The 24,512-nt window shown below is 47.7% G+C and overlaps 1 protein-coding gene across 1 annotated transcript; it reads right to left on the reverse strand.

The window, feature by feature from the left end:
* Window positions 1–548: 548 nt before the first annotated feature.
* LOC117710154 (myosin-3) lies at window positions 549–23,842 on the reverse strand. Its single transcript, XM_034504813.2, has 40 exons — window positions 23,782–23,842; window positions 22,757–22,974; window positions 20,668–20,811; window positions 20,076–20,232; window positions 19,613–19,640; window positions 19,180–19,288; window positions 18,870–18,962; window positions 18,183–18,246; window positions 18,000–18,098; window positions 16,542–16,645; window positions 16,324–16,462; window positions 15,621–15,739; window positions 15,386–15,535; window positions 14,181–14,351; window positions 13,789–14,095; window positions 13,604–13,674; window positions 12,640–12,727; window positions 12,434–12,551; window positions 11,943–12,066; window positions 11,713–11,849; window positions 10,891–11,146; window positions 10,443–10,685; window positions 10,173–10,349; window positions 9,919–10,064; window positions 9,749–9,839; window positions 8,644–9,033; window positions 8,426–8,552; window positions 7,371–7,489; window positions 6,986–7,182; window positions 6,414–6,597; window positions 5,633–5,798; window positions 5,203–5,327; window positions 4,512–4,820; window positions 4,196–4,399; window positions 3,998–4,123; window positions 3,025–3,195; window positions 2,821–2,925; window positions 2,587–2,682; window positions 2,354–2,491; window positions 549–695 (listed from the first exon to the last, which is right to left on the reverse strand). The coding sequence occupies exons 2-40, from the start codon at window positions 22,958–22,960 to the stop codon at window positions 669–671; spliced, it is 5,823 nt and encodes a 1,940-aa protein (XP_034360704.1). The 5' UTR covers window positions 22,961–22,974; window positions 23,782–23,842; the 3' UTR covers window positions 549–668.
* Between the last annotated feature and the right edge of the window lie 670 nt (window positions 23,843–24,512).

Consider the following 24,512-nt stretch of genomic DNA (forward strand, 5'->3'; position numbering starts at 1 on the left):
AAGACAGAATTCTTTTTCTTTCCTTATTTTTCCAAATGCATTGTTTGTTTGTTTGTTTGTTTGTTTGTTTGTTTAGTTTGCAGTACTGGGAGTTGAACCCAGAGTCCTGGGTATCTGAGCTAAGAGCTCTACCACTGGCCTCTGAGCTCTTCACAGGACCAGACACTATGGCGTTCATTCATATCTTATATGGAGCCCAAACATTATTTACTAGCTTTGAGAGACATTTCCCTAATAAAATGTGGAGGAAAGGAATCCTCCCCAATTTGAAACAAGGTGTTCCTGAACCCAACCTTTGTGTCTCTCTTATATGATATTAATAGATGACTTTCATAAACTCTCCCTCCCCACTCCACTGAAGCAATGCTTAGCCCCCTGTACACGTGTGCACACACACACACACACACACACACACACACACACACTGATTTAAATCTATCAAGACATCCACTTACTAATATTTCAGCATTCAGCATAAAAAAATCACCGAAAGAGGAATAAATTCCTCTTTGGGAATAAGGGGAATGAACAAGACAAAACAACCCAACTTGAAACAAGGCAAACTTTATTGCATGTGGAAAAGGGTTACATGGAAATTAAGTAGGATTGTCAGGAGCCACGAAAACATACATTCTGCATATCTTCTGCCCTGCACCAGGAGGGCTTGCTCACTCCTCACTTTCATGGACCACCATCTAGAGAGAATGTGGATGCTCTCAGTCAAGTCAGGCAACAGAGACACTTCCTGAACCCTCTTCCCGCAAGCATTGTTTGTATATTTCAGTGGGATGCAAGGAATTAGGGGGCTCTTTGAGAAGATGCATGATGGCCCACGTGAAGTTGTACCATAGCCTGAGAAATAGGTCCTCAGAGAGAGTGAATCCCCTCTAAAAGCCACAGTGGTGGGCCTGTCTCTCATACCAGCAGAGGGCGCTGAAGAGACAGTGCTTTTTTTTTTCTTTTTCTTTTTCTTTTTCTTTCTTTCTTTCTTTCTTTCTTTCTTTCTTTTTTTTTTTAAGGGCCCATAGCAAATTTATGGCTCTGAGTTTATCGCTAGGGTATTTTCTATATTTTATTTAGAAACAGCTGAGAGGAGTTAACAGTTCAGATTGGTTGTCAAAACGCCATAAGTCCACAGAATTGATGTTACAAACATGTCTGTATTAATGTTCATTTTGATTAGAGACCTGTCTGCTCCTGACAGCTTCCTGTCTTGGATTCTAAGAAGAAATTGAGCATCTTTGGAGTTACTCTAGTTGTGGTGAGACTGCCACTAGGCAAGAATTGTCTCTTTTTGTCTACAGACAAATTACTGTACAGAAAAGGACACACTTGCAGAATAGTCAACTGATTATATCTGCCAAGACAGAGTAATCAGCCCTTAATAATTCTGCATCACTAGGTCTGTCAGATGATCCTGGGCCAAAAGGCTGAAGATCAGATGCTCCAATGTCTTGTAGTATAGGGATTGTCCAGGTGTTCAGCAATCTCGAAAAATTGGCTAAGTTTTAGAAGCTATGCCTTGTGCTTCCCACAATTTCAGTTAACTCAGTCATTCTGGATTTCTGACGGGGTTGAAGACTTATAGTCTCATAGCCAATCCCGGCTATTTACTTTGAGAGAAAAGATTTGAGAGGATAGTTTCCAGCTGACATTCATTCTAAAGCCAAGAAAAAGGCCAGGTTCAGAACCTAGTCTTTAAGTTAGGAGAGATGACAGAGGTTCTGGCTAGTCAACAAAATGATGGACTGGGTATTAGGTCTATCTTGTACCTTACTGACACAAATTGGTATAGTTATGCTTTAATTGTATTTTGAGAGAAAAGTTTTATTTTAACAGGAAGGGTGATATGTAGGAGGAGCTAAGGTGGAAGGAGTACAGAGAAGAAGAGGGGGAGGAGAGGAGGAGCTAGAAGATAGGGGTGGGGGGGACATGGGGGCAGATGTTCACGTGTCTCCGCCAGTCAAAGATAGTTGGTATATCTAGGTTGGGTATTGGGTTACACTTCCGATTGTATGGGCATCTTGTTATTGAGCATTACCAAACTTATAAAGCCTTTGATTAACATTTAAAAATGTATAAAAGCAAAAAGGAGGAGGGGAGATGGGATATGGGGTTTTCTAGGGTAGGGAAAGGGAATGGCATGTGAAATGTAAATAAAATATCCAATAAAAAAATAAATTAAAAAAAAATGTGTTCCTAGTGGAACTCCACCCAGGTAAATGAATATAAAGATATAAAGAACATTCTTTCTCTGAGCTTGAGAATCTCCAACTGGGAAGTAGAGGATCCCCTACAGCAACTTCCAGCTGAAGTGTCTGCATGTCTGTGAGCATTCCCCGGGTCAGCTTACCCGGCTAGAGGTGAAGTCCCGGGTCTTAGCCCGTAGCTTATTGACTTGTGATTCTGCAATATCAGCACGTTCCTCGGCCTCCTCTAGCTCATGCTGGGCTTTCCGGAACTTGGTGAGATGAACATTGGCTTGTTCATCCTAAAAAGCAAAGAGCTTAGTGGGTAAGAACTGCATGCTCCGTTCTCGGGTCTCCCTGTGGGAAATGGGCCAGGCCACACGTGAGTCTGACTTACAGCCTCCTCAGCCTGCCTCTTGTAGGACTTGACTTTCACTTGAAGTTTATCCACCAGATCTTGCAATCTCAGCACATTCTTCCTGTCCTCCTCACTCTGCAAATGAACATAGGGATGTCATTAAAGGAGGGGGTCAGTGTTGTACCAGGACCCCTAGCCAGTCTGGGGGTATGCAAGTCCAGTTCTAAGCTTTGAGTGGTATTTGCACGTTGGAGAGGTGAACTTTACACCTGCCTGGTATGTGAGCTCCTTGACACGCCGCTCATACTTCCTCAGGCCCTTCACAGACTCTGTGTTCCTCTTCTGCTCCCCTTCCAACTCAAACTCCAGCTCTCTGATCTGGAGAGATATTTGGGACGTTATTCTAGCGCTGAGCCCTGAATGGGGGTATAGGCTGGGAAGCTGGGCTTGGCCAGGCAGAGGTCCCCTGGCAAGTACCCGCGTCTCCAATTTCTGGATCTGCTTCTTGCCGCCCTTCAGCGCCAGCTGCTCAGCCTCATCCAGACGGTGCTGCAGGTCCTTCACCGTCTGCTCCAGGTTCTTCTTCATCCGCTCCAGGTGGGCGCTGGTGTCCTGTTCCTTCTTCAGCTCCTCTGCCATCATGGCGGCCTGAAAGGCAAAGTGTTCGGGCAAGGTTCAAATGCTGTGGAAGCCGATATTCCACAGTGAGCGGATAGCATGCTTTACAGAAAGGAAGGCGTGTAAGACCATGAATGAGCATACTTTTCACGTTGAAAGAGGATAAAAGCTACACCTGACATATACATTTTATAAAATAAACTCTACAAGGACTGAGTGAGAAGCAGTATCCTGAAACTGGTCTCCTTGGGACCTATCCAAAGCCCAGGTTTTGCTTTGTTTTGTTTTTTGTTGTTGTTGTTGTTGTTGTTGTTGTTGTTGTTTCATCATCACCAACACAGAGTTTCAAAAGCGCCTAAGGCTTGGAGGAGATTAATCAGAGCCGGTAGAATCCCTTCATGGAGGGACTCTAGAAGTAACTACTACAAGAAAGTAAAATAGCACTGGGGTGATATTCCCATAAAAGACAGTAGGTGGCGCCATTAGAGCTACAGAGCCAGAAAGCCTGGAGACCCAGCGGAAAGGAGCCATGTGATGGAATAGGACCCTCAGACGGTCTCCTTTTCAGATGCAAGTGAAAGAAACACCTCTCCGGAGACGAGGGAAAAAAAGTATACCCCTATCCTGTCTTTCCCCCATCTGCCGGCTTTTAACAGTACAAGAGGGCACAGGCAAGCTCGAGGGGAGATGGGAACGGTCTGGGGTCAGCATGGGCACCACGTGTGTCCTGAGAGAGTAGACTTCTACCGGGCATGCGTGGGGTTGGAGGAAAGAAGAGCTTTAATGAGACACAGTATCAGCGGCCACAGTGGGGAGGAAGCAGGAGCCTCACGTCAGTGATGGCCTTTTTGGCCTTCTCCTCTGCGTTCCTTGCATCCCTGCTGGCATCCTCCACCTCACTCTGGAGCTGCGTGAGATCAGTCTCCAACTTCTTCTTGGTGTGGATGAGGCTGGTGTTCTGGGAAGAAGGAGAGAATGTCATACGGGGCGTCTGGGGTGGACCCTCCTATCCCAATGCTCCAGCCCTCACCTGGGTGTGCAGCAGCTGGACCCTCTCATTGGAATCCAGCAGCTCCTGCTCTGCCAGCTTCCGGGCCCTCTCAGTCTGTTCCAGCGTGGCCCGCAGCTCCTCCACCTCAGCCTGCAGCAGGTTGGCTCTGCGCTCCACAATCGCCAGCTGCTCCTTCAGGTCCTCTTGGCCTCGGAGAGCATCATCCAGGTGCAGCTGGGTGTCCTAGCCAGAAGACAGTGTGTGTGAAGCGGAGAGCCAAGGACTACAAACCTTGCCCAGTTTTTTCGTATCTGGACACTGAAAATGTTCCCCCACCCCAGGAAGCTCCCCCCACCTTCAGCTGTCCCTGGACACTCCGAAGGTGCTTGAGGGTCTCTGCGGCCTGGCGGTTGGCATGGCTCAGCTGAATCTCGATCTCATTGAGGTCGCCCTCCATCTTCTTCTTCAGCCGGATGGCCTCGTTCCTACTGCGCACCTCAGCGTCCAGGGCGCCTTGCATGGTCTCCACTGTCCTCTGGTAGTTCCTCTTCAGCTGCTCGATCTCCTCATCCTTCTCGGCAATCTTTCTATCAATCTCTGATTTCACCTGGGTCAGTTCAAGCTGGATCCGGAGGATCTTGGCTTCTTCGTGCTCAAGAGCTGCCTTTAAAAGACAAAACAAAAAAAAACCCAAAGTTTCTTTAGTTTTTATTTAGTGCCAAAGTGAAACATTTTATGGTTATTCATTTATGACTGTGCACTCAAAACACAAAAAGTATTTACAATCTTCTATTTATTAAGAGCAGGGAGCCCCTTACAGCTATTCTAACGTCAGCTAAGGGTTTGTAAAATCTCAGGCATAAACCTATTTTAACACGATTCTCTCCAATAAACATAAGATAACTCACAGGCATTATCTCACTCAGCCTCACAGTCGCAGGGAAGGAGCAAGCGTTAGGATCATGATTCCAGAAGTGTGAAGTGTGAACGTCTCAGGCACACGTTGTTGCCTCTGTTCTGGCTTCTGCATCCCAACCCATCCTCACCTCTGCTTCCTCCAGCGCCATCTGAATGTCAGCCTTCTCCAGCTCCATCTGCTTTCTGGATTTCTCTAGCTCGTGGATGCTTTTACCATTCTCAGCAATTTGTTCAGTGAGATCTGCTATCTCTTCTGCAATGAAATAAGTTTGCATTGCATTTGGTCGCCTCTGCACAGGCTCCCGGAAATGCGAAGCACCCACTAAGTTCCTGTCAATAGCTCTCTGTAACTCTAAAGACCTCTGCTTCTCAGAGATAAGACATTGTATAGAGTCCCAAAGCAACAGCTTTTCAACAGTGAACAGTTTCTACAGGTGCATCAGCAGACCCGTGTGAAGGAGCCTGAATAACAGAGTCTCACACACCCTCAACACACTCTGGCCAGGATGGGTGAAGAGAAGGGTTTCCCACAACCTCAGACAGTTTGGAATGGCTTACGTTCTAAGTTCTTATTCTCCCGTTTCACGGTTTCAAGTTGATCCAAGGCTTCCTCGTAGGCGTTTTTCAGTTTGAAGAGCTCAGTGCTCAAGGATCGGGATTCCTTGAGAGCCGCCTCCAGCTCCGCTTGGCTCTCCTCGCACTTGGTCTTCCACTCAGCTAACACCTGGAGCCACATCGTGGAGAGGTTCTGTTAGCGAGCTCTCTGCCAAGTGTCTAACAGAAGGCCCCCCCTGAAGTGGCTACTCTCAGAGTTAAGGTTCTCTACTGTTGCCTGGTCTTGATTACTGAACGAGCAAGGATCTCACTCCATTAGCTTATTCAAGATAATCAATCAGTAACTACTGTCATATCCAGAAGGCAAACGAATTCTTAAAGAAGGAATTACCTAGACATAATTACCCTTTTCCTAATTAAAAAAAAAAAAAAGTTCTGAACAGAAGTATTTCATTAAAGCGCTGGTTCAAACCATGCTTGTCTGTCACAAGGAGGGACCAAAGTTGGAGTCTCAGCCCCCTAAAGGCACAGGTATGAGTGATGGAAAAGATGGTGTCCTAGTGAAAACTGTTTCACTGCTACAGCAATCCTCGAAAGGGACTTCTGCCCCATCCCATTCCCAGTCCATGTCACAGATGAGAAACAAATTGCTAGTGAAGTCCAAGGCATATTTTTAAGGCCACCGCGCTAAAGAAGGGCAGAGCAAGGAGCCTATCCCTTCCTCCTACGGCCCCCACAACCTGCCCACACCGTGGAGGCCAGCCAGTATGGAGCTTCCCCGCACCTTGTCAAAGTTCCTCTGCTTCTTGTCCAGAGCGGCAGCCAGAGAGTTGGCTCTTTCCACATCCACCATCAGATCCTCCACCTCCCCTTGCAGCCTTTGCTTCGTCTTTTCCAAGGAAGCACATTTTGCGTTCACAGCCTCAACCTGCTCCTCTGAATCCTGAAGTCGCTGGGCAAGCTTTTTTCTTCAAGAAAAACGAGAAGAAAGCCGATGCCATTACGTTTCAATCTTCTCCTCCAGCGTCACTGCTCGCTAAGCTGGAGATACTAATTGCGTGGCTCACACGCCTCTGTGCGTAAACCTTAACAGAATCCCCCATCTCAGGCCACAGATCAGGGTCTGTGATCAATGGCCTTTCTCCGGTCTAACCAGGATCAAAGTTGATGTCTGAACGAACTATGTTCATTCCATTAATTTTACATTTCAGCCAACGTTACATTTAAAGACTCCCATGCGATGGGGGAAATCTCGGGTAACAAAACAAATTCATTCGTTAGATTCATCTACAGTCACTCTGGAGCCAACGTGCTAAGCCGTGAGGTCCCTTAAGGATTCTCATCAGAGACACATACTTGGCCTCCTCCAGCTCCTCCGTGCGCTGGATGGCATCCGTCTCATATTTGGTCCTCCACTGGGCCACCTCGCTGTTGGCCTTGGACAGCGCCCTCTGCAGCTCAGCCTTGCCTTCCTGCTCCTCCTCGTACTGTTCCCTCAGCAGGTCACAGTCATGGCGGGAGGACTGCAGGGCGTGGGCCAGCGCATTCTTGGCCTTAAAAAAATCAAAAGACACCCCAGTGGATTAGGACTGTGTGCAGCACACAAGTCAGGTGTGCCCTGCTCTCAGCACTGGCCGAAGTGTCAGGTTTTTTTTTTTTTTTTTTTTTTTTTCAATCTTGCTTCTATTTTGCAGATGCTATTTGAAAACGAGAACAAGAAAGCATCCTTCAGCATGGGTACCTTGTTCTCTTCCTCCAATTGCCTCTTGAGCTCCTCTATCTGTTGGGTAAAGGCTTGCTTGCTCCTGGAAAGCTGAGATACTATGCTTTCCTTTTCTTCCAGTTGACGACTCAGCTCACCTGTGTCAGGAAGGAAATAACTCATTCATTCATTCATTCATTCATCCATTCACTGACTCGATGACCAAGTGTAAGACATTGTGCCAAATTGGGGGGTGGGGGGTGCAAGTAATAAAGGTGAGACCTCCCTTCTTGAAAGTAGGGGTGTGTCCATGAAAAGTAAATAGCAGCCTAATAAAATACTACTGTAAACCCTAAAAAGCCACGTGTGACCCTGTGACCTCTGCCGGTGAAAGCTGAGAGAACTATTATGAGTTTGAACATCACCAGGGAACCTCTCCACTCCCAAAGCACCTCCCCAGTGGCCGATGATTCCAGCTGTGCCATTAAGGAAAACACTTAGGACTTCCTTCGCCTCTCTGGAAATTTGAAATTATATTCTTGGGTGAATATGGTCATCTGGGGCATGTGCAGAAGACAGAGGGTAAGGCGGGCAGGAAGTAGAAAGGCTGGGCTCCTATTGGTCCCTTCCAGATTTCATCAGATGCAAGTTTGTGTTACTAATGGAAGTCTGACCATGTGTTCACTTCCTGTTTTCACTGAGGAGACTCAGTGTTCTCCTCCAGCAGGTTTGGGACAGCCTCTCCTGTGTGTTACTTCCATTTACATTTTTTCTTAAAGTGTGTTTTTAGAAAGCCTCCCTCACCAGCTGTGGTGATGCAGGCCTTTAAAGTCAGGGTTGTGGAAGCAGAGGCAGGTAGATCTCTGTTAAGTTCCGGGCCAGCCTGGTCTACACGGGGACAGACTGTTTTACCCAAGGAATTCCAGGCCAACCAGGGTTATAGAGTGGGACCCTGCCTTTAAAATAAAGCAAAGCAAAGCAAAGCAAAACAAAACAAAACAAAACAAAACATTCTCTCCCAGCAAAAGGTGCTGCCCCTGGGAGGAAAAGCCTTCAGCTTGACATCCGGACACAGCATCCGGTGCTTGGCTTACCCGCCTCTGTCTGCAGCCGGGACTTCTGTGTGGTCAGCTCACTTAGGCTCCTCTGTGCCTCCTCGTTCTTGCCCCTGGCCTCACTTAACTGGTCTTCCAGAGTTCGGCATATCTTCTCCAGATTGGCCTGCAGGTTGGAAAGAGGAGGGAGGTCGGCAGGTGGCCTTAGGTTGACCCACTGCAGGTGCCCCTCCAGGTCTGCTCAGTCGACCCCTCACCTTGGATTTGGACACGCTCTCCATACTGCTGGAGAGGTCGTCAATCTCCAGCTTGAACTCGCTCTTCTCCTTCTCCAGCTTCTGCTTGACCCGCTGCAGGTTGTCAATCTGCTCCGCCAGCTCCGCCGCGCTGTCCGCGTGCTTCTTCCGCAGGGTGGCCACAGTGGCCTCGTGCTGCAGGGTGGCCTCCTCCAGGTCCCTGCGCAGCTTCAAGAACTCAGCCTCACGCTTCTTGTTCAGTTCAATCTGAGTAGAGGTGACACCGCCCGCCTCCTCCAGCCGCTCGCTCAGCTCCTCCAGCTCACGGGCATAGTCGCTGCGCTGCTTCTCAGTCTTGGCCCTGGTGGCCCTCTCCGCCTCTATCTCTTCCTCCAGCTCCTCGATGCGAGCCTAGAGAGAGCAGCAGATGCCCAAGAGACTCTCAGGCCCACAACAGCTAACACGGCATCTAAATAGGTGTCATCAACCCACGATGCATGAAGAAGACATCCTTTACTTAAATGGTGACACATGACTCATCTAGAAAAAGAATGAAGCCCTAACATTTGCAGCAAAATGGAGGACACCAGACATCGGAAAAACAAGTAGTGCATTGTTTTCAAGTGAAAAATTTATTTAAGTCAATCTGAATATGAAACGCTGATTTCTAAAGGTGAGGAAGGTGGGGACATGGCTAAGAGGTGGCTGGGTGAGGGAACACTATAAGCACGTGATGAACTAGCACATGAAAGCCCATTAATATATAAAATTAGATGATGATGATGATGACGATGATGATGGAAAAGAGGTTATGTTCCCACCAGATGAATCTGCTCATGGATGTTCCCCCAGAGAAACATAAATGCTACTGATTTTCTTCCAAATTAATCTTTTTCTGCACCAATATGGTCACTAACTATCCTGGGAATTTCTCCACCCACCTCCATGCATTCTGTTACAAGTTTGGGGGACATGGTCATCACCGTCACCACTGCTATGTCAACCTGTCAGCGGCTCCCATGAGGCAGCCACACAGACCTATCCTACCTACTCTGATTTCAGCAGACACCGCTGAGGTTTCTGAGTGACCCACACGGGCAAGCGAGAGCTGACCACCTCCTCCTACCTGTAACTCTTTGATTTTCTTCTGAAGCTGGAGGCTCAGTGTCTGTTCATCTTCCACTTTGCTCTGCAGCTGACAGTATTCAAAGTCCTTCCTGCAGCAGGACAGAGAGAATGTGTGAAGATGGGATACCCAGCCACTCACAGAACGGAAGCTGTGTTTGGGGGACGTACTTTTTGAGCCTCTCGTCTAGCTGTTGCTTGTCGTTCTCCAGATCTAATATGGACTCTTGGGCAAGCTTCAGGTCTCCCTCCAGCTTCCTTTTGTTCCTTTCCAGGTCCACGCGTAGCTTCTTTTCTTGTTCGAGGGAGCTCTCCAACTGCAAGAGACATCAAATGATTTCTGATTGGATAACCCCAGCCCCGCCCCGGCCTAGGGCTCTTCCGCCCAGAAGCCTCAACTCCTGAGACTGACGCCTAGTGCTCACATCATCCACTTGCTGCTCCAGCTTGCTCTTGAGCTTGCTCAGAGAATTGACCTTGTCTTCCTCAGCCTGGAGGTCGTCCAGGGTCTGCTGGTGGGCCTCTTGGAGGGCCTTCTTCTCCCGTGTTAGCTTTGCAATAGTTTCATCCAGGCCTGCCAGTTCTTCGGTAAGGTTTTTTACCTAAAAAGAAGCCTCAGCAGTTAGAAGAAGAAGCAGAGCGTGGTTAGCAGTGAGTACATCGAGCTGGAAAGAAACCGCAAGAAGAGCGAGTACCTTGTTCTCCGTGGCGTGCTTCTCCTTCTCAACCTTGGCCAGTGTCAGCTCAAGGTCATCGATGTCCTTCTTCAGCTCTGAGCACTCGTCCTCCAGCTTCCTCTTCTTGGCCGTGAGCTCGGCGTTGATCTCCTCCTCGTCCTCGGCTCTCTCGGTCACCTCTTTGATTTTGGCTTCCAGCTGGAACTTGGCTTTGATCAGCTGGTCGCATCGTTCCTCAGCATCCAACAGATTCTCACTCTCCTTTAAAAAGAAAATCACAATTCCCTTTAAGGGGTCTTGACCCCTTAAAGGTTTGAGACACTGCCATCTTTCTTTGTGAAATCCTTCATGAAGCACTCCAAGATAAACCCAACACCCACCCATGCCCCACCCTTGGGTTAATCCAGATTTCCTAAGATCATAATCAAATCTAGATTTGAAAAAGCGAGACTCTTAAAAGACATACAGCCTGTACTTGGAGTTGCAGGTCATTCTTCTCTTGTACCAGGGTGACCAGCTTCTCCTCCAGCTCCTTCCTCTTTGCCTCCGACTTGGCGAGCTCATCCTTGGTTTTCTGGAACTCCTCCTTCATGGTGGCCATCTCCTTCTCGGTCTCTGCGCTCTTCAGCAGGGGCTTGATCTTGAAGAAGAGTTTCATCCAGGGCCAGTGCTTGACATTCATGAAGGCGCGGATGTTGTACTGGATGCAGAAGATGGACTCCCTGAAAACAAAGCAAGATGGCTCAGCAGGGAAAAGTGCCCAATGCCATGCCTGACAGCCTGAGTTTGAATCCCAGGCCCCACACAGTGGAGTCAAGAACTGACTCCTGCAAGTTGTCCTCTGACCACTACAAGTGTGCCTTGGCATACACACTCACAGATAAACACAAAAACATAGATAGGTAGGTAGGTAGGTAGATAGATAGACAGACAGACAGACAGACAGACAGATGATAGATTAGATAGAGATATTAGATAGGTGAGAGAGAGAGAGAGAGAGAGAGAGAGAGAGAGAGAGAGAGAGAGAGCCTAATTTAAAATAAAAAAAAAAGCAGCCTGGTGCATGCCTTTAAACCTAGTGCTTGGAAGACAGATGCAGGCAACTCTCTGAGTTAGAGGCCAGCTTGGTCTACCTAGTGAGTTCTAGGACAGCCAGGGCTACACTGAGAAACCATGTCTCAACAAACAAGCAAACAAACAAAGCATTGCTCATTCCTATTAGGGATTCTCTTCTCCCCATTCCACCTTTCCCCAAAGAGCTCATGCTTAAACCAAGACCCCGCTCAACCTCCTCTGCATCATCTTCTGGAATTCCACACGCATGAGGAACCCCCTGCATACAGCTTGTGTCCGAGTGATCAGTTTGGCCAAACGCTCATCCCGCATCTCTTCCAGGGTACCCAACAAGCCAGCCTTAAAGAACACCTTCAGAAGGATGGATAAGAAGAATGAGCCACCCAGATCATTGTGTTAAGAGGATGCAAAGGCCAATAGCACGAGGCAGAAATGATGCATTACCTTGGTGTGTCCAAATTTGTACTGTGTGTGGTCGATGTCAATGGAAGCCAAGAGCTTCTCACAAGCTTTCTTGCTGTCAATGAACTGGCCCTCTGGGATGGCACTGGCATTCAGCACCCGGTATCTGCCATTGTGGACACAGAAAGATCAGGCTATTGACAAACATCAGTGAATCCAGCTCTCTCTTCCTACAAACCAGAAAGCCTAGTTCCCAAGAAGTAAAGAAACCTGCCCATAGTCACTTTGCTGGAATCTAGGTCTCGGGACTCTTAGGCCAGGGCTTTCTTTCCCTCCCCTGTTACATAACAAACAAATTCCAAAGAAATGTGGATGACACAAGAGCATGAACCTTGAACAAACCATAGGTTATTTCATGTGGAAGGCCAACCACAGCTGATCTTTTGAAATGGGTCTTTTCATGTGATATTTATTCCCTCAAATCTCAGCCTTTATCCATGTCAAGGGACAAACAGACCGTTTTGATGATGTACCTCTGTTTAAAGTCTCCATACAGGATCCTGTTGGGGAACCCCTTCCTGCAGATGCGGATGCCTTCCAGGACCCCGTTACACCTGAGCTGGTGCAGAACCAGGCTGTGTTCCATGGCCCCTAAGAACACAGGCAAGACAACTGAGCATCACCCAGAAGTCCGTCCTTAAAGACTGAGCAGCAACTTCAGGGCTGGCATGCATCTCACCTGGGGTCTTGGTTTCGTTGGGTATTATACAGCGCACAAAATGTGGGTGAGTGGTTCTTAAATTGGACATCAGCTTGTTCAAGTTTTCCTAAAAGAAAAAAAAAAAAGATATTTCTTCTGGCAGCCTACCTCAAACTCCCACAGAGACAAATACATGTATGGTAGTGAAATCTAAACTATATGGTTCAACTTGTGAATTGTGAAATTAACTCTGTCCTTGAATAGTCTCAAACCCAGAGATGTAGACAATTGCCATAACTTGGATATTCCCATCTTGAAAATCTAAAATCTAAAATGCTCTAAAACCTAAAAGTTTTCTTCTATAAATCTAAAATTGGTTTTTGAGTACCAACATGACACACAAATAGAACATCGCACCTTATGTAGGCAAAACAGCAGTGTGCTTCAAATATCATGTAAAATAATCTACATCCTTCCTGTACAAGGCATGTATGAAACACAGATGAATTTTGTGTTTTAAATTGGGTGCCATACTTGAAAAATCTCATTATATACAGATTAGTCAAAAAAGGGGGAAAAAATGAAGTCTGGTTTTTGGCCCCAAGCACAGGGAAATGTGACCTGCCTCGGTCATCTTTCTCCCAGGCTGCAAGATAGTCACCAACTACAAAATGGTTTCCAAAATTGACACAGAAAGTGTGTCTGTCCCCGCCAGGGGCCTGGGTGCTACTGCAGGAATACTGAAAGCAGCTAGGTAATTGGAACTGAGAACTCACTGCCCGCAGCTGGCCAGACCTGTTAGTTACAGTACACATGGAACAACCCCTGGCCCCACATTTGTTAAACCTCATCTGTATATTGTCAGACTGTCAATTGATCTCACTCCGAGAGCACCATCAGGCAGCATTACTTCCCTTGAGTAAATCAAGCCTAGGATCTCAGCATTGCTCATTTTGCTGTGACTCAGGTGAACTGGGAGTGGATTAATTCAAATTTGTCCTACCCTGAATAGTGCAGAGACCGTCTGGAAGGAAGAGCCTTTCTTCTTAGCGACCTTCTTCTTCCCACCATCCGCTGCAAGACACAAAAGAACCCAGGCACTGTGAGTGGATGGATAGAGATTTTGGGCGTTCTGTGGGGAAGGGAGATTATGTGAAGACAAAGCTATGTCTGCAATCCGTTAGTTACCATCTGTTGTAGCGAAGGTGGCATAGAGATGTGCCAGGAGCCTGTTGGAGGACTTCTGGTACAGCCCCACCACGGTCTCATTGAGGGGGTCCTTATTCTTCTCCAGCCAGCCTGAGACACTGTAGTCCACGGTGCCCGCATAGTGCACCAGGGAGAAGTGGGCCTCGGCCTTGCCTTTGACCACCTTAGGCTTCTGGAAGTTGTTGGATTTTCCCAGGTGCTGGTCATACAGCTTGTTCTTGAAGGAGGTGTCTGTCGCCTTGGGGAACATGCACTCCTCTTCCAGGATGGAGAAGATGCCCATCGGCTGGATTGAAGGTGAGGCAGAGCAGCTGAGTGAATAAGAGCAGAAAGTACATGGGAAGGAGACACAGAGCAGGGGAGTGGGATACCTTCTCGATGAGCTCGATGCAGGCCGCCAGGTCCATCCCGAAGTCGATGAAGGTCCACTCGATGCCTTCCTTCTTGTACTCCTCCTGCTCCAGCACGAACATGTGGTGGTTGAAGAACTGTTGCAGTTTCTCGTTGGTGAAGTTGATGCACAGCTGCTCCAGGCTGTTATACTGATACCAAAACATAACATTCATGTGGAAAAATTAGACCTCTTTCAAAATGCAAACGCTGTCAGCATTGCTCCTCCTGGAGCAGGTCCCACCTGCTTGGCTATGTTTTCAGAGCCAACCATGAGTCTTCTACCTACACAGTTCTCCTGCCTCTGGGCCCCTCTTGTGTACTGGTTTTGTGTTTATGCTTCTGCATGCCCGAAAGGCTTCTGTTTCTTCTCAACTAAACTACAAGCTTCCCATATCCCCATCTGCATAGCTGCCACCCGGCAAACACTAAATATACATTTGCTTCTAGCTTAGAAACAGTCAGATAATGATATCAACTAGTACATCATTAACAGTACCAACTTCTCTGGCATTCTATTCAATTTTTCTTTATTTTACCTATTTGGTGATACCTTTTGAAAGTCCACTTGAAGGAAGTCTACAGCCCTGTGTGTATCAGCAGGTATGTGTATATTCACACGTGCACAAGTATGTGTGGATACACGTGTGTGTGTGTGTGTGTGTGTGTGTGTGTGTGTGTGTGTGTGTGTGTGTGGTGTGTATGCATGTGTGCCTACAGAGGACAGACGACAACTTTGGGTGTCATTCCTCAAGCAACATTCACCCATCTACCTCCCATCTTTTTTTGTTGTTGTTGTTCTTTTGTTCTTTTGTTCTTTTGTTCTTTTGGGCCGGAACTCTTGGCCTGGAAATTTCTGGTAGGGAGCCCAACTGGCCAGTGAGCCCGTGGATCTGATTGTCTCTGCGTCTTCACTTCTGAGAACACATCACCATGCCCAGCATTTCTGTTTTTAGTGTGGGTATTGTAGATATCATACTGAGCTCTCTCTACTTTCAAGGCAGGCAGTTTACTGAGTAAACCATCTCCCCAGCCTCTCCAACTGTCTTAAAATAACACAAACTGTCCTGATAGGCTCTCTCTCTCCTGTCCAACTTGCTCTTTCTATCCTTCCTACAAGAAAATCATCTTTTTAGGATTATGAAAACTCCTGTATGAAAATATAAAAACCATAAACAATACAAACCTCAAAAATTTCAAAACCCGCAATGTCCAAAACCCCAATAAAGTGCTGCCTTGGTAGCTTGGTGTCCAGCTGCTGGTTAATACGTGTGACCATCCACAGGAACAGCTTCTCGTACACGGACTTGGAGAGAGCATTCACAGCGTGGTGAACCTGTCGGAGGAAAGGCCAGCAAACTAGTAAGAAGGCAGCAGCCATCATGGTCCTACACCCCTCCTGCACTTGAGGCAGTCCTTACCTGGTCCACAGTTTGGCCTTTTGTAACGTACTCATTCCCAACTTTCACTCTGGGAAAGCACAAGGCCTTGAGGAGGTCTGAAGAGTTCAGGCCCATCAAGTAGGCTGTTTTGTCAGCCACTGGTCAGAAAGGAAAGAGCATGTTCAGAGAGGCAAAGGGAAAGCTGTGTTCATATTCCTCATCCCTTAAATGTATCAGTGGGGCCCGGGACACTACACCATTCAGAGAGTATGGCAGACTTCACGGAGCAGCAGGATTGGGCTCCAGAGAGCCCTGGCCATTTCACATTGCATCCAGAATAAGACATTTCAGGAATTCAGCAAAAGTGGGCAAACGAAGCAGAGAGATGGCTCAGTGGGTACAGGCATGGGGCATCACACCTGGCTACTGAGTTTGGTCCCAGGGACTCATATTGTAGAAAGAGAGAGCTGACTCTTAAAAGTTGTGCTTTGACTTCAACACATGAGGTATAGAATCCTTACACATACACACACACACACACACACACACACACACACAACTAATAAGTGTTTTTTTTAAGTAGATGGTGGTGGTTTCTTATATCCATTGCAGGCCCAGAAAAGGTTCATCCACCTCTCCAGAGGGGAAAACAGATTAATCATTTTCAAAAAGAGGCTTTGGATGGCCCCAGGAGAGTGACCTCTCTGCTTCCACGCTGTAGCCTGCTGTGGTGACACTGTACCTTCGGTGCCATCTGGCTCAGCTTGCTCCTCCCGCTGCTTCTGCTTGAACTTCATGTTCCCATAATGCATCACAGCCCCTGTCAGTTTATAAAGTCCAGATTTCTCCTCCGGGGTGAAGCCCAGGATGTCGATGGCACTCTGCAATGGAAAGAACAGCTTGTCTGCCCATGGCCCTCACTATGTGGAGGCTCCCCCGCCTTTCTGTGACCCTTCTTACATCTGTAGCCAAGAGTTCCTCAGCATCGTCAATACTGGCCACCAGGATTTCACCCTGGCTGATGAATGGGTAGTCGTAAGGGTTGGTCGTAATCAGCAGCAACTCTGAAATGAGGAATTCATAACGTGTAATTAAAACTCCACCAGGTGGAAGTATGCTCCCGAGCCCTGGCCTGGGACCTCAACCACTGGAGTCAAAATTAAATGCAGAAGTAGAACTCACTAGAGCAGTGGTTCTCAACCTGTGGGTCATGACCCCTTTTGGGAGTAAATGATTTTTTTAAAAAAATAAGGGTCTCCTAAGACCATTGGAAAACACAGATATTTTCTTATGTGTAGCAAAATTATAGTTATGAAGTAGTAACAAAAATAATTTTATGGTTGGGATCACCAAGAAACTGTATTAAAGTGTTCCAGCATTAGTAAGGTAGAGAACCACTGGTCTAGGGGAATCTGCAGTCTCCCACGCCATGTAAGCTGAGAACCCTAGAAAAAAATATTTGTGTTTTTGCTTTGCAAGTGGATCTTGCATGCCAGTGTATGTGGGGGACAGTGAATAAGAAAAACTGGATGACCGTGTGCCAGGACAGGAGCCCAAGCTGGGGAAAGCATAGGCTGTTTGGGAGAGCTTTTCTAAAGCTGGCTGGAAACCAGCAGCCTGTTTACAGGATGAAGATCAGAAGGCTTAGCTATTACAGACAGAAAGTAAGGACGGTAGTGAGCACACGGGTCTCTATCTGCTGAAAAATATAGAGATAGAATGACCCTCCCTGGCTGGGTTGTTAATCAGTTTGCACTGACTTTTGTGAGCTGAGATTGGTTCCTATGTTGAAACACAAGGGGGCGCTCAAGGACCATTAATTACTTAACTTCTCACCGACTTACTCATGGAACCAATAACGATTTTGCCCCCATTACAGCACATCTGATCAGGTTTTTCAAATTGGTACAGTGAGCACGGGGAGATGGCTCAGCAGGTAAAGTGCTTGTCATAAAAGCATAAGGACTGGAGTTTGAATCCCCAAAACTTATTAAAAAAAAGTCAGGTGGATGTGGGGGTCTGCTTGTAATGCCCAGCACCCAGCAATCAGAAGGCAGAGATATGGGTCCCAGTAGCATTCTGGCAAGCTACAGTCACTCAAGGCTTGGTGAGAGCCCTTGCCTTAATATACAAGGTTGAGAGAAATCAAGGAAGGCAACCAGTGTCATTCTCAGGCCTCTGTACACACATGTGTGCATATACATACACCAGCAGACAACACATGCACCTCCATACACATACTCACGTAAATGCCACATAGTTTTAAAAACTGATACAGTTGCTGCCCAAAGAGCCACATCCCATGGCTGATATAAATCTCCATTGGCTGTAGGGTCATCTACATGTGCAACTAACTCTCCTGGGTCCCCTAAGGGTGACTTTATCCCCTCCACACCCACCCTACCCCTATCAGCTCACCGATGAGCTCGGGCTTCTTGTTGGAAAGAATCTGATAGAAGATGTGGTAGCTTCTCTCAGCCTTCAGCTGGAAGGTGACTCTGGACTTTTCCAGCAGATCTGGAACAGAAGCACAGGGCCTGTCAGGGGACACAATGCTCTCCATGGCTCAGAGGCTTCACCCATTCCACTGAGCGTACTTACAAGTTTCAATATCTGCAGAAGCCAGCTTCCCAGTGGTGCCGAAATGGATGCGTATGAACTTGCCCTGCATAGAGGGAGAGGAAGACCAAGTCCCTCCATGATTGAGGAACTGCCTCTGGATTCCTGATCACTGCCTGTAGAATCATTGTCCTCAGTAGTCTTCCCTCCTGTCCCTTCTTTATTCATTTGGTGTGTCTACCTCTCCGTGGACTTCCCAGATCTCATTAATAAAATAACTAGGGTGCTGAACCAATCACTTCCCTGGTTACAGAATCCTTCCTACTGTGCTTAAGACAAAACCCAAAGTCTTCCTCAGGTCTAATGCCCTTGTTAGTGACCGGTCTCTTCTCTGTCTTCTGCCTTCCACCTGCCACATGGAGCCTCTGCAGGAGTGCTCCACACACCATCCCACCACCGGGAGCATGAAGTCACTCTTCCTCTCAACCCTTCCTTACCCTGCAGCTTTGACTCATGGATCCAACCCCCAGAAAGCCCTTACCAGCCAGCCCTATCTGTTGGGGACCTGGTCCCCAGTTTCTCAGTTACAGCCGTGAGTTTTTGAACCTCACATACACATGGCCTGTGCATTTGCCTCTTTCCCAGTCTCTTTCCACCGGGCTGTAAGTTCCCCAAGCTCAGGCACTAGGACTGTCCAGCAGGCTGAAAAGAAGAGTCTATCATACTCACAAAGCGGGAAGAGTTGTCGTTCCTCACGGTCTTAGCATTCCCAAAGGCCTCCAGCAGGGGGTTGGCACTGATAATTTGATCTTCCAGTGTCCCCTAAGCAAGAAATCCAGGAGGAAGGGGAAATGTGTTTGTAAGCCCAAAATCCTCATTTTAAAAAGTAGGGTCAACTGCTCTGCTTTTCCTGCCTGCCTCGCTTCCTGTCATTCTGGCAGCTTGATGACTTAAGGACCAATTGACCCATGGTCAACCCCACGCTATCCCTCATGCTCTTCCACCCTAGCCCACTCTCTTTCCTTGCTCCCGTCTCCACCTTCATTTTGGAGTCCTTCTTCTTGGCAAGGTCCCCAGTGGCTGCAATTGTTGCAAAGTACTGGATGACCCGCTTGGTGTTCACCGTCTTCCCGGCCCCGGATTCTCCGCTATTTAGAAGGACGGAAAAAACAGAGAAATCAGTCCTGCTCATAAACCAGCACCCTGAGATGTCATCCAGTAGTCTTCAACACATCTGGCACACACAGCAAATGAACATGAGTGACCACACAGAGGGCCACAGGACCTGGGCTACAGCCTTAGTTGATCCAAGCATGGGTACTACTAGTTCTCTGGGGCTTTTTTTTTTTTTTTAACCCTCCCCCAACCTGTCTTTCCACCATGGGTTTTGCTCCAAGCACTGTCTAATGAACAGAGCCAAGGAATACATCCATGGCCCCAGCTGAGAAACCTCTGTAAGCAGGGATACTCACGTGATCAGGATGGACTGGTTCTCACGATCTATGAGACAGGAAGAAAGCAGAGCTGATGGCTATGTCCAGAGAGGTTCTTATCCGTCATGCAAGCAGCAGGTTTCAACTACTGAGTCCCTTATCCCTTTATTTATTTACTTGTTTGTGTTTGTCTGCTTAGTCATAGGTGGGGATTTAAAAAGTGTCTGCCCTGAGAACAAGACTCAGAAAAGTCAAGCCCTTGATGAAAACTGAGGCTTCTCGTCCTCTGACCTCAAATATGGTCAGTCTTTGCTTCTGATCCATAAGAATAATTTTTTCCCTATGGTCTAACCAATACTTATGCTAAATGCAAACTCCTCACCTCAAGGACCTAAAGCCTCTTTTCCTCCTTACCCTTCCTTCTCTAGGGCCTTGCACCAGCGTGTCCCTGAACCTGTCTAGTACCACTTCCTACACCTATACTTCCTCCTCGAAAACACACCCGTCAGCATGAACTGGTAGGCGTTGTCAGAGATGGAGAAGATGTGGGGCGGGGCCTCCTGGCGCTTTTTGCCTCGGTAGCCGTCTACCACCTCTGGGTTGTACACCGGCAACCATTTGTAGGGGTTAACAGTGACACAGAAGAGGCCTGAGTAGGTCTGTGGGAGAAAAAAAAAATACACACATACTTACATACATATATATGTTTTGCCTTTACTAACATCCCAGGCTTCTTTTGACGACTCATAAAGAAATCATGATTTCTATTGACAAATGAAGTAACTGAAATTCAAGGGGGAAAGCAGCAAGTCCTGCCACAGCTAACGCCATGCTCACAATGGCCTCAGCTTTCTTGCTCTCTAAGGCTCCTCCTCCCAACCTTTGCTCCTCTTCCATTTTCCTCCTTCCCTACCTCCCTTCCTCCAATCCCTCCCCTTCCCATCCCATCTATCTCTGGCTTTTCTGGCCATTCACTTCTCTACTTAATCTTCTCTCTTTTGGCCAGGCAAACAGGAATTTCCAAGCGCCCTCTCTCCATCCCCTCAACCCCAAGCTAATGCCCCAGCATAGCCTGTTGGTGGGTAGCCACTGACGTAGATCATCCAGGATGTGTATCGGTCCTTGAGGTTGTACAGCACAGCAGGCTCGTTCAGGTGTGTCAGCATGGCCATGTCCTCAATCTTGTCAAACTTGGGGGGGTTCATGGCATACACATCCTCTGGTTTAACCACCAGGGTCTGAAAGGGAAGAGTCACGAGGCTTATCTAATGTTCCCCAGCCATCGGACTTCTGTGTGTGTCTGGCATCCTAGGACTGCAGACCAGGTGAGCACAGGAAATGCCTGGTGACAGTGAAGGTAAACAAGGTTATGATGGTATGTGGCAGTGGGAAAGCATGTGGTCTGCTCCCACATAGGTCTATGGGAATATATATAGTTTTGCCTTTACTATTATCTCAGACTTCTTTTGATAATTTATAAAGAAATGATCTCTATTGATGAATGAAGTCCATTCAGGACTATTGATCTGTCTCTGTTTCTCTGTCTGTGTGTGTGTGTTTCTCTCTATCTCTCTTTGTGTCTCTCTATGTCTCATTATCTCTCTCTTTATCTCTCTCTCTCTCTCTCTCTCTCTCTCTCTCTCTCTCTCTCTCTCTCTCTCTCTCTCTGGCCTGGGGTTAGGGGATGACAATCGATGTGATGAAAGATTTCTGAGGACTAAGTGTGGGGGGGGGGGGGAGGGGGGTGGTCTGTGTCACAGAATTGGAGCCAAAGGAAGCTGTTTGGCTATGGCATTAGTTGTCCCTGTAGCTCTCCCACCTGCTCAGAGAAAAGAGCATGTCTGCAGCAATCCTGACTGGAGACAACAGAGAATGAGAGAAGAGGCACTGTAGCCCTGAGCTAGTGAGAGAGGCACTAGCCCTGTAGAAGCAGAGGTCCAGCCCTGAGAACCACGCCCCCATCTATGCAGGAGCAGCTGTCCAGCAAGGAAAACCACGCCCCATCTATGTAAAGCAGCCATACAGCTCTGAGAGCCATGCCCCCATATATGTAGAAGCAGTCTCCCAGTGATGAGAACCACGCCCCATTCTACTTCTTTGCCACCTTCCCTGCTCTTGGGGAAGAGCCATTAGCCCACCCTTCCCTTTCTGCAATATCCCTAGAACTTGGCTTTGAAAGGAAGACTTCCACTACCAAGCCCCGGGGCTGTCCTCTGTGAAGGACCTGGGTCGGGCTGTCTGCCCCTGCCCTCCTTTCTCTTTAGGAGTAACTCTGGAAATAGCCAGTCTGTGAGCACTGTGGGTCACAGAGCTACTACCCTTCTTCCCTCCTTTAATCCATTTGGGCTGTGGGCTCTCTTGATGCCTCTCAGGCATGTTCTCCCTAGACCCTGTGAAAATCCTACGTTGAGTCTAGCTCTGGAAAGTCTTCCTGCTCTGGAAGCCCATTCTCAGATGTGAGGAGATGCCTTCCTTCTGGGAACTTCCACATTGGTGCGGCCCATTTCAACTCTGCTCCACCAAATGACGCCGTTTGTCTCTTGTGTCTTCTCTGCTCCTGTCTCTGCTTCTGCCTCTGTCACACACACACAAACTCACACACGTGGTGACTGAATGCAGGACTTTTGCATGTGCTGGCCCAGTGCTCTACCACTGAGCCGTACCCGCAGCTCTTTGGTTTTCTTCCTTGTAACATTTCCAGATTCGGGGTTTTCTAAAGCCCCAAATCCCTCCCTTCCTCCCACAGAATATAGTGAACTCAGTCACACATCCCATTCCAGATACGGAGAACCTGGTTCTTTGACCTTGTCTTTTAGGACCCCTTATACATCACCCTTCTTTCCTTGGTTAGATGACCACTGACGGAGCTAGGCAAACCTACAAAGGATGGGTGTTCTAAAAACATCCCACCCTTGAGACAGTGAGGCTGGTTGTCTGGCGAAGAACAATACAGTAATAAAAGACACCCCAAATTAAATGCTTTCGTCAGCCATTAGGGGTTCATTTCCCATCCTGCTACAGAGGCTAATGCTTTCTTTCCTCTTTTTCCTGGTGTCTGAGATGCCTAGCACTGTGTTTCAGATACTGAATTCTGGAAGTGGATGGAGGAGAGGTATATGCTTATGCAACGTCATGTGAGGAGCTTGAGCCGGAGCAGAGAAAGAGAAAGAGCAAATGCCTTACCCTGCCGTCTTCTGTCTCCACAGTGACTTTCCCATCCTGGCTACTCTTAATTTTCCCCTTGGCATATTCTTCCTTTGAGTCAACCACAAAGCAATAGGTTTTGGCGTCAAAGGGCTGGTTCTGAGCTTCGATCCTGTCCTTTTCCGACTTGCGGAGGAAAGGTGCGGCTATGCCAAACACTTCCATCTCGGTGTCGCTACTCATGGTGTCGGTGTCGGCTGCAAAACAAACCACAGGTAAACCCAGCTGCTCCCTGGGCCTGCAGCCCGCAGCCTCGTATCAACCTGCCACCCTGCAGTGGATGGAAAGCCTCTCAGACAAGGTCAAGGAGATCTGGCCTGCTCCATGCACAGTGGGGCTTCACACAAGGGTTCAGCACTGGAAAAATATAATCTGCTCATATTTGTTGGGTTGCTACTGTATGCCATGGGCTTAGATAGAATCTGTTTAATCCAAGTGTCTTCATTCTTTCAGTCTGGTGAAGGCATCTTTGAAATGCCACTTTAGACCCTTTGTCTTTCTTTTCTGAGAAGCACAGGTAGGGCAAACAGAACATTCAAAATTAAATACCATGAAAAACATAAGTAAAGGGATCCTCAAAGAAAGAATCCTAAGCAGAAAATGGCAGAGGCAGCTTTGAACTGTTTTGAATTGACATGGCTTTTTTCTTGCATGCTAAGAATACTAAGAATAGACTGTAGGCCAGGCATGGTGGTCTATGCCTTTGTTCCCAGCACTTCAGAGGCAGCAGCAGGTGGATCTCTGTGAGTCTGAAGCAAGCCTGGTCTACAGAGTGAGTTCTATGCCATCAGCACTACATAGTGAGATCCTGTCTCAAAAAAAAAAAAAAAAAGCAATAAACCACTACAATAAAGAGAGACTCTAGCTGCAGCCCTGGCGAGGAAGCTTGTTCTTCTGTGTTTAAGCTCTGTAACTCCTCAGGGGCACAGGCGTGAGGGGCCAGTGGGTGACATGGGTTTACCTGAAAACTTCCTGAAGCCCTGGGATGTGGCCCTAATTCTCACCTGAGTCACACCGGCAGGACAGCAGAGAGCAGCAGCAGCAGCTGTGGACCTGTGGGACCTGCAAGAGCGAGCACACAGAGAAGCTTATGGATCCATGATGTCTGCTTCTAGGATGAACCAGACCTTGGTAAGGCTCAACAAAGACACACAAAGGACTAGAAAGTTAGAAAGAGCCTTAACCCTGAGGCTAGCCCTAAAACTGCAGACAGGCCGTGGTCTACAGCTGGGCATAGCTACCAACTGCCTGGCAGGTTGGCTCCTCCGGCCCACTCCGACAATTTCTTCAGACTGCAAGATCCTCCATTGTGAACAGGGCAAGGATTCTAAATGGACTGAGTCCCTGCCAATAAAAGCTTCAGTTAGCGAGTGGGGTCAGGCTTCCTGGTTGTCTGAAACTGCAGATGGTACTGAGATTGGCTCCTTTAAACCTGGTGAGCAAACACGGGGACTTGAAGTGACTAAATACCCAATAAGTAAAGAGTCCAGGTAGGAAATGTCGTGTGCCCTGTTCACTCTGTGGATCCGGGAGGCAATAGGAGAACGTGGAGCCATGGTGGACAGGCCCATGTGTGTCCAACAGGATCCTTCCCAAGCAGAGGAAAGAAGGGTGTGCAGGACCCCAGTTTCCATGACCTGCTAGAGGCAGTGGGCTGTTGGGCACTGAGCCTCAATCTCACCCCACTGTATTTCTTGAGAAGAGAAATGAGACTCACTGCTATAACAAAGCCAGG

This window comes from Arvicanthis niloticus, chromosome 6 (genome assembly GCF_011762505.2).
Source record: "Arvicanthis niloticus isolate mArvNil1 chromosome 6, mArvNil1.pat.X, whole genome shotgun sequence".
Lineage (NCBI taxonomy): Eukaryota > Metazoa > Chordata > Mammalia > Rodentia > Muridae > Arvicanthis > Arvicanthis niloticus.

Coding starts and splice junctions, on each gene's coding strand:
- LOC117710154 (XM_034504813.2), bottom strand. CDS start 22,960: ATGAGTAGCGACACCGAGATGGAAGTGTTTGGCATAGCCGCACCTTTC. Junction 7,490..8,425: donor CCGGCTGCAGACAGAGGCGG/GTAAGCCAAGCA, acceptor TTCCTGACACAG/GTGAGCTGAGTCGTCAACTG. Junction 2,926..3,024: donor TCCAGAAATTGGAGACGCGG/GTACTTGCCAGG, acceptor ATATCTCTCCAG/ATCAGAGAGCTGGAGTTTGA.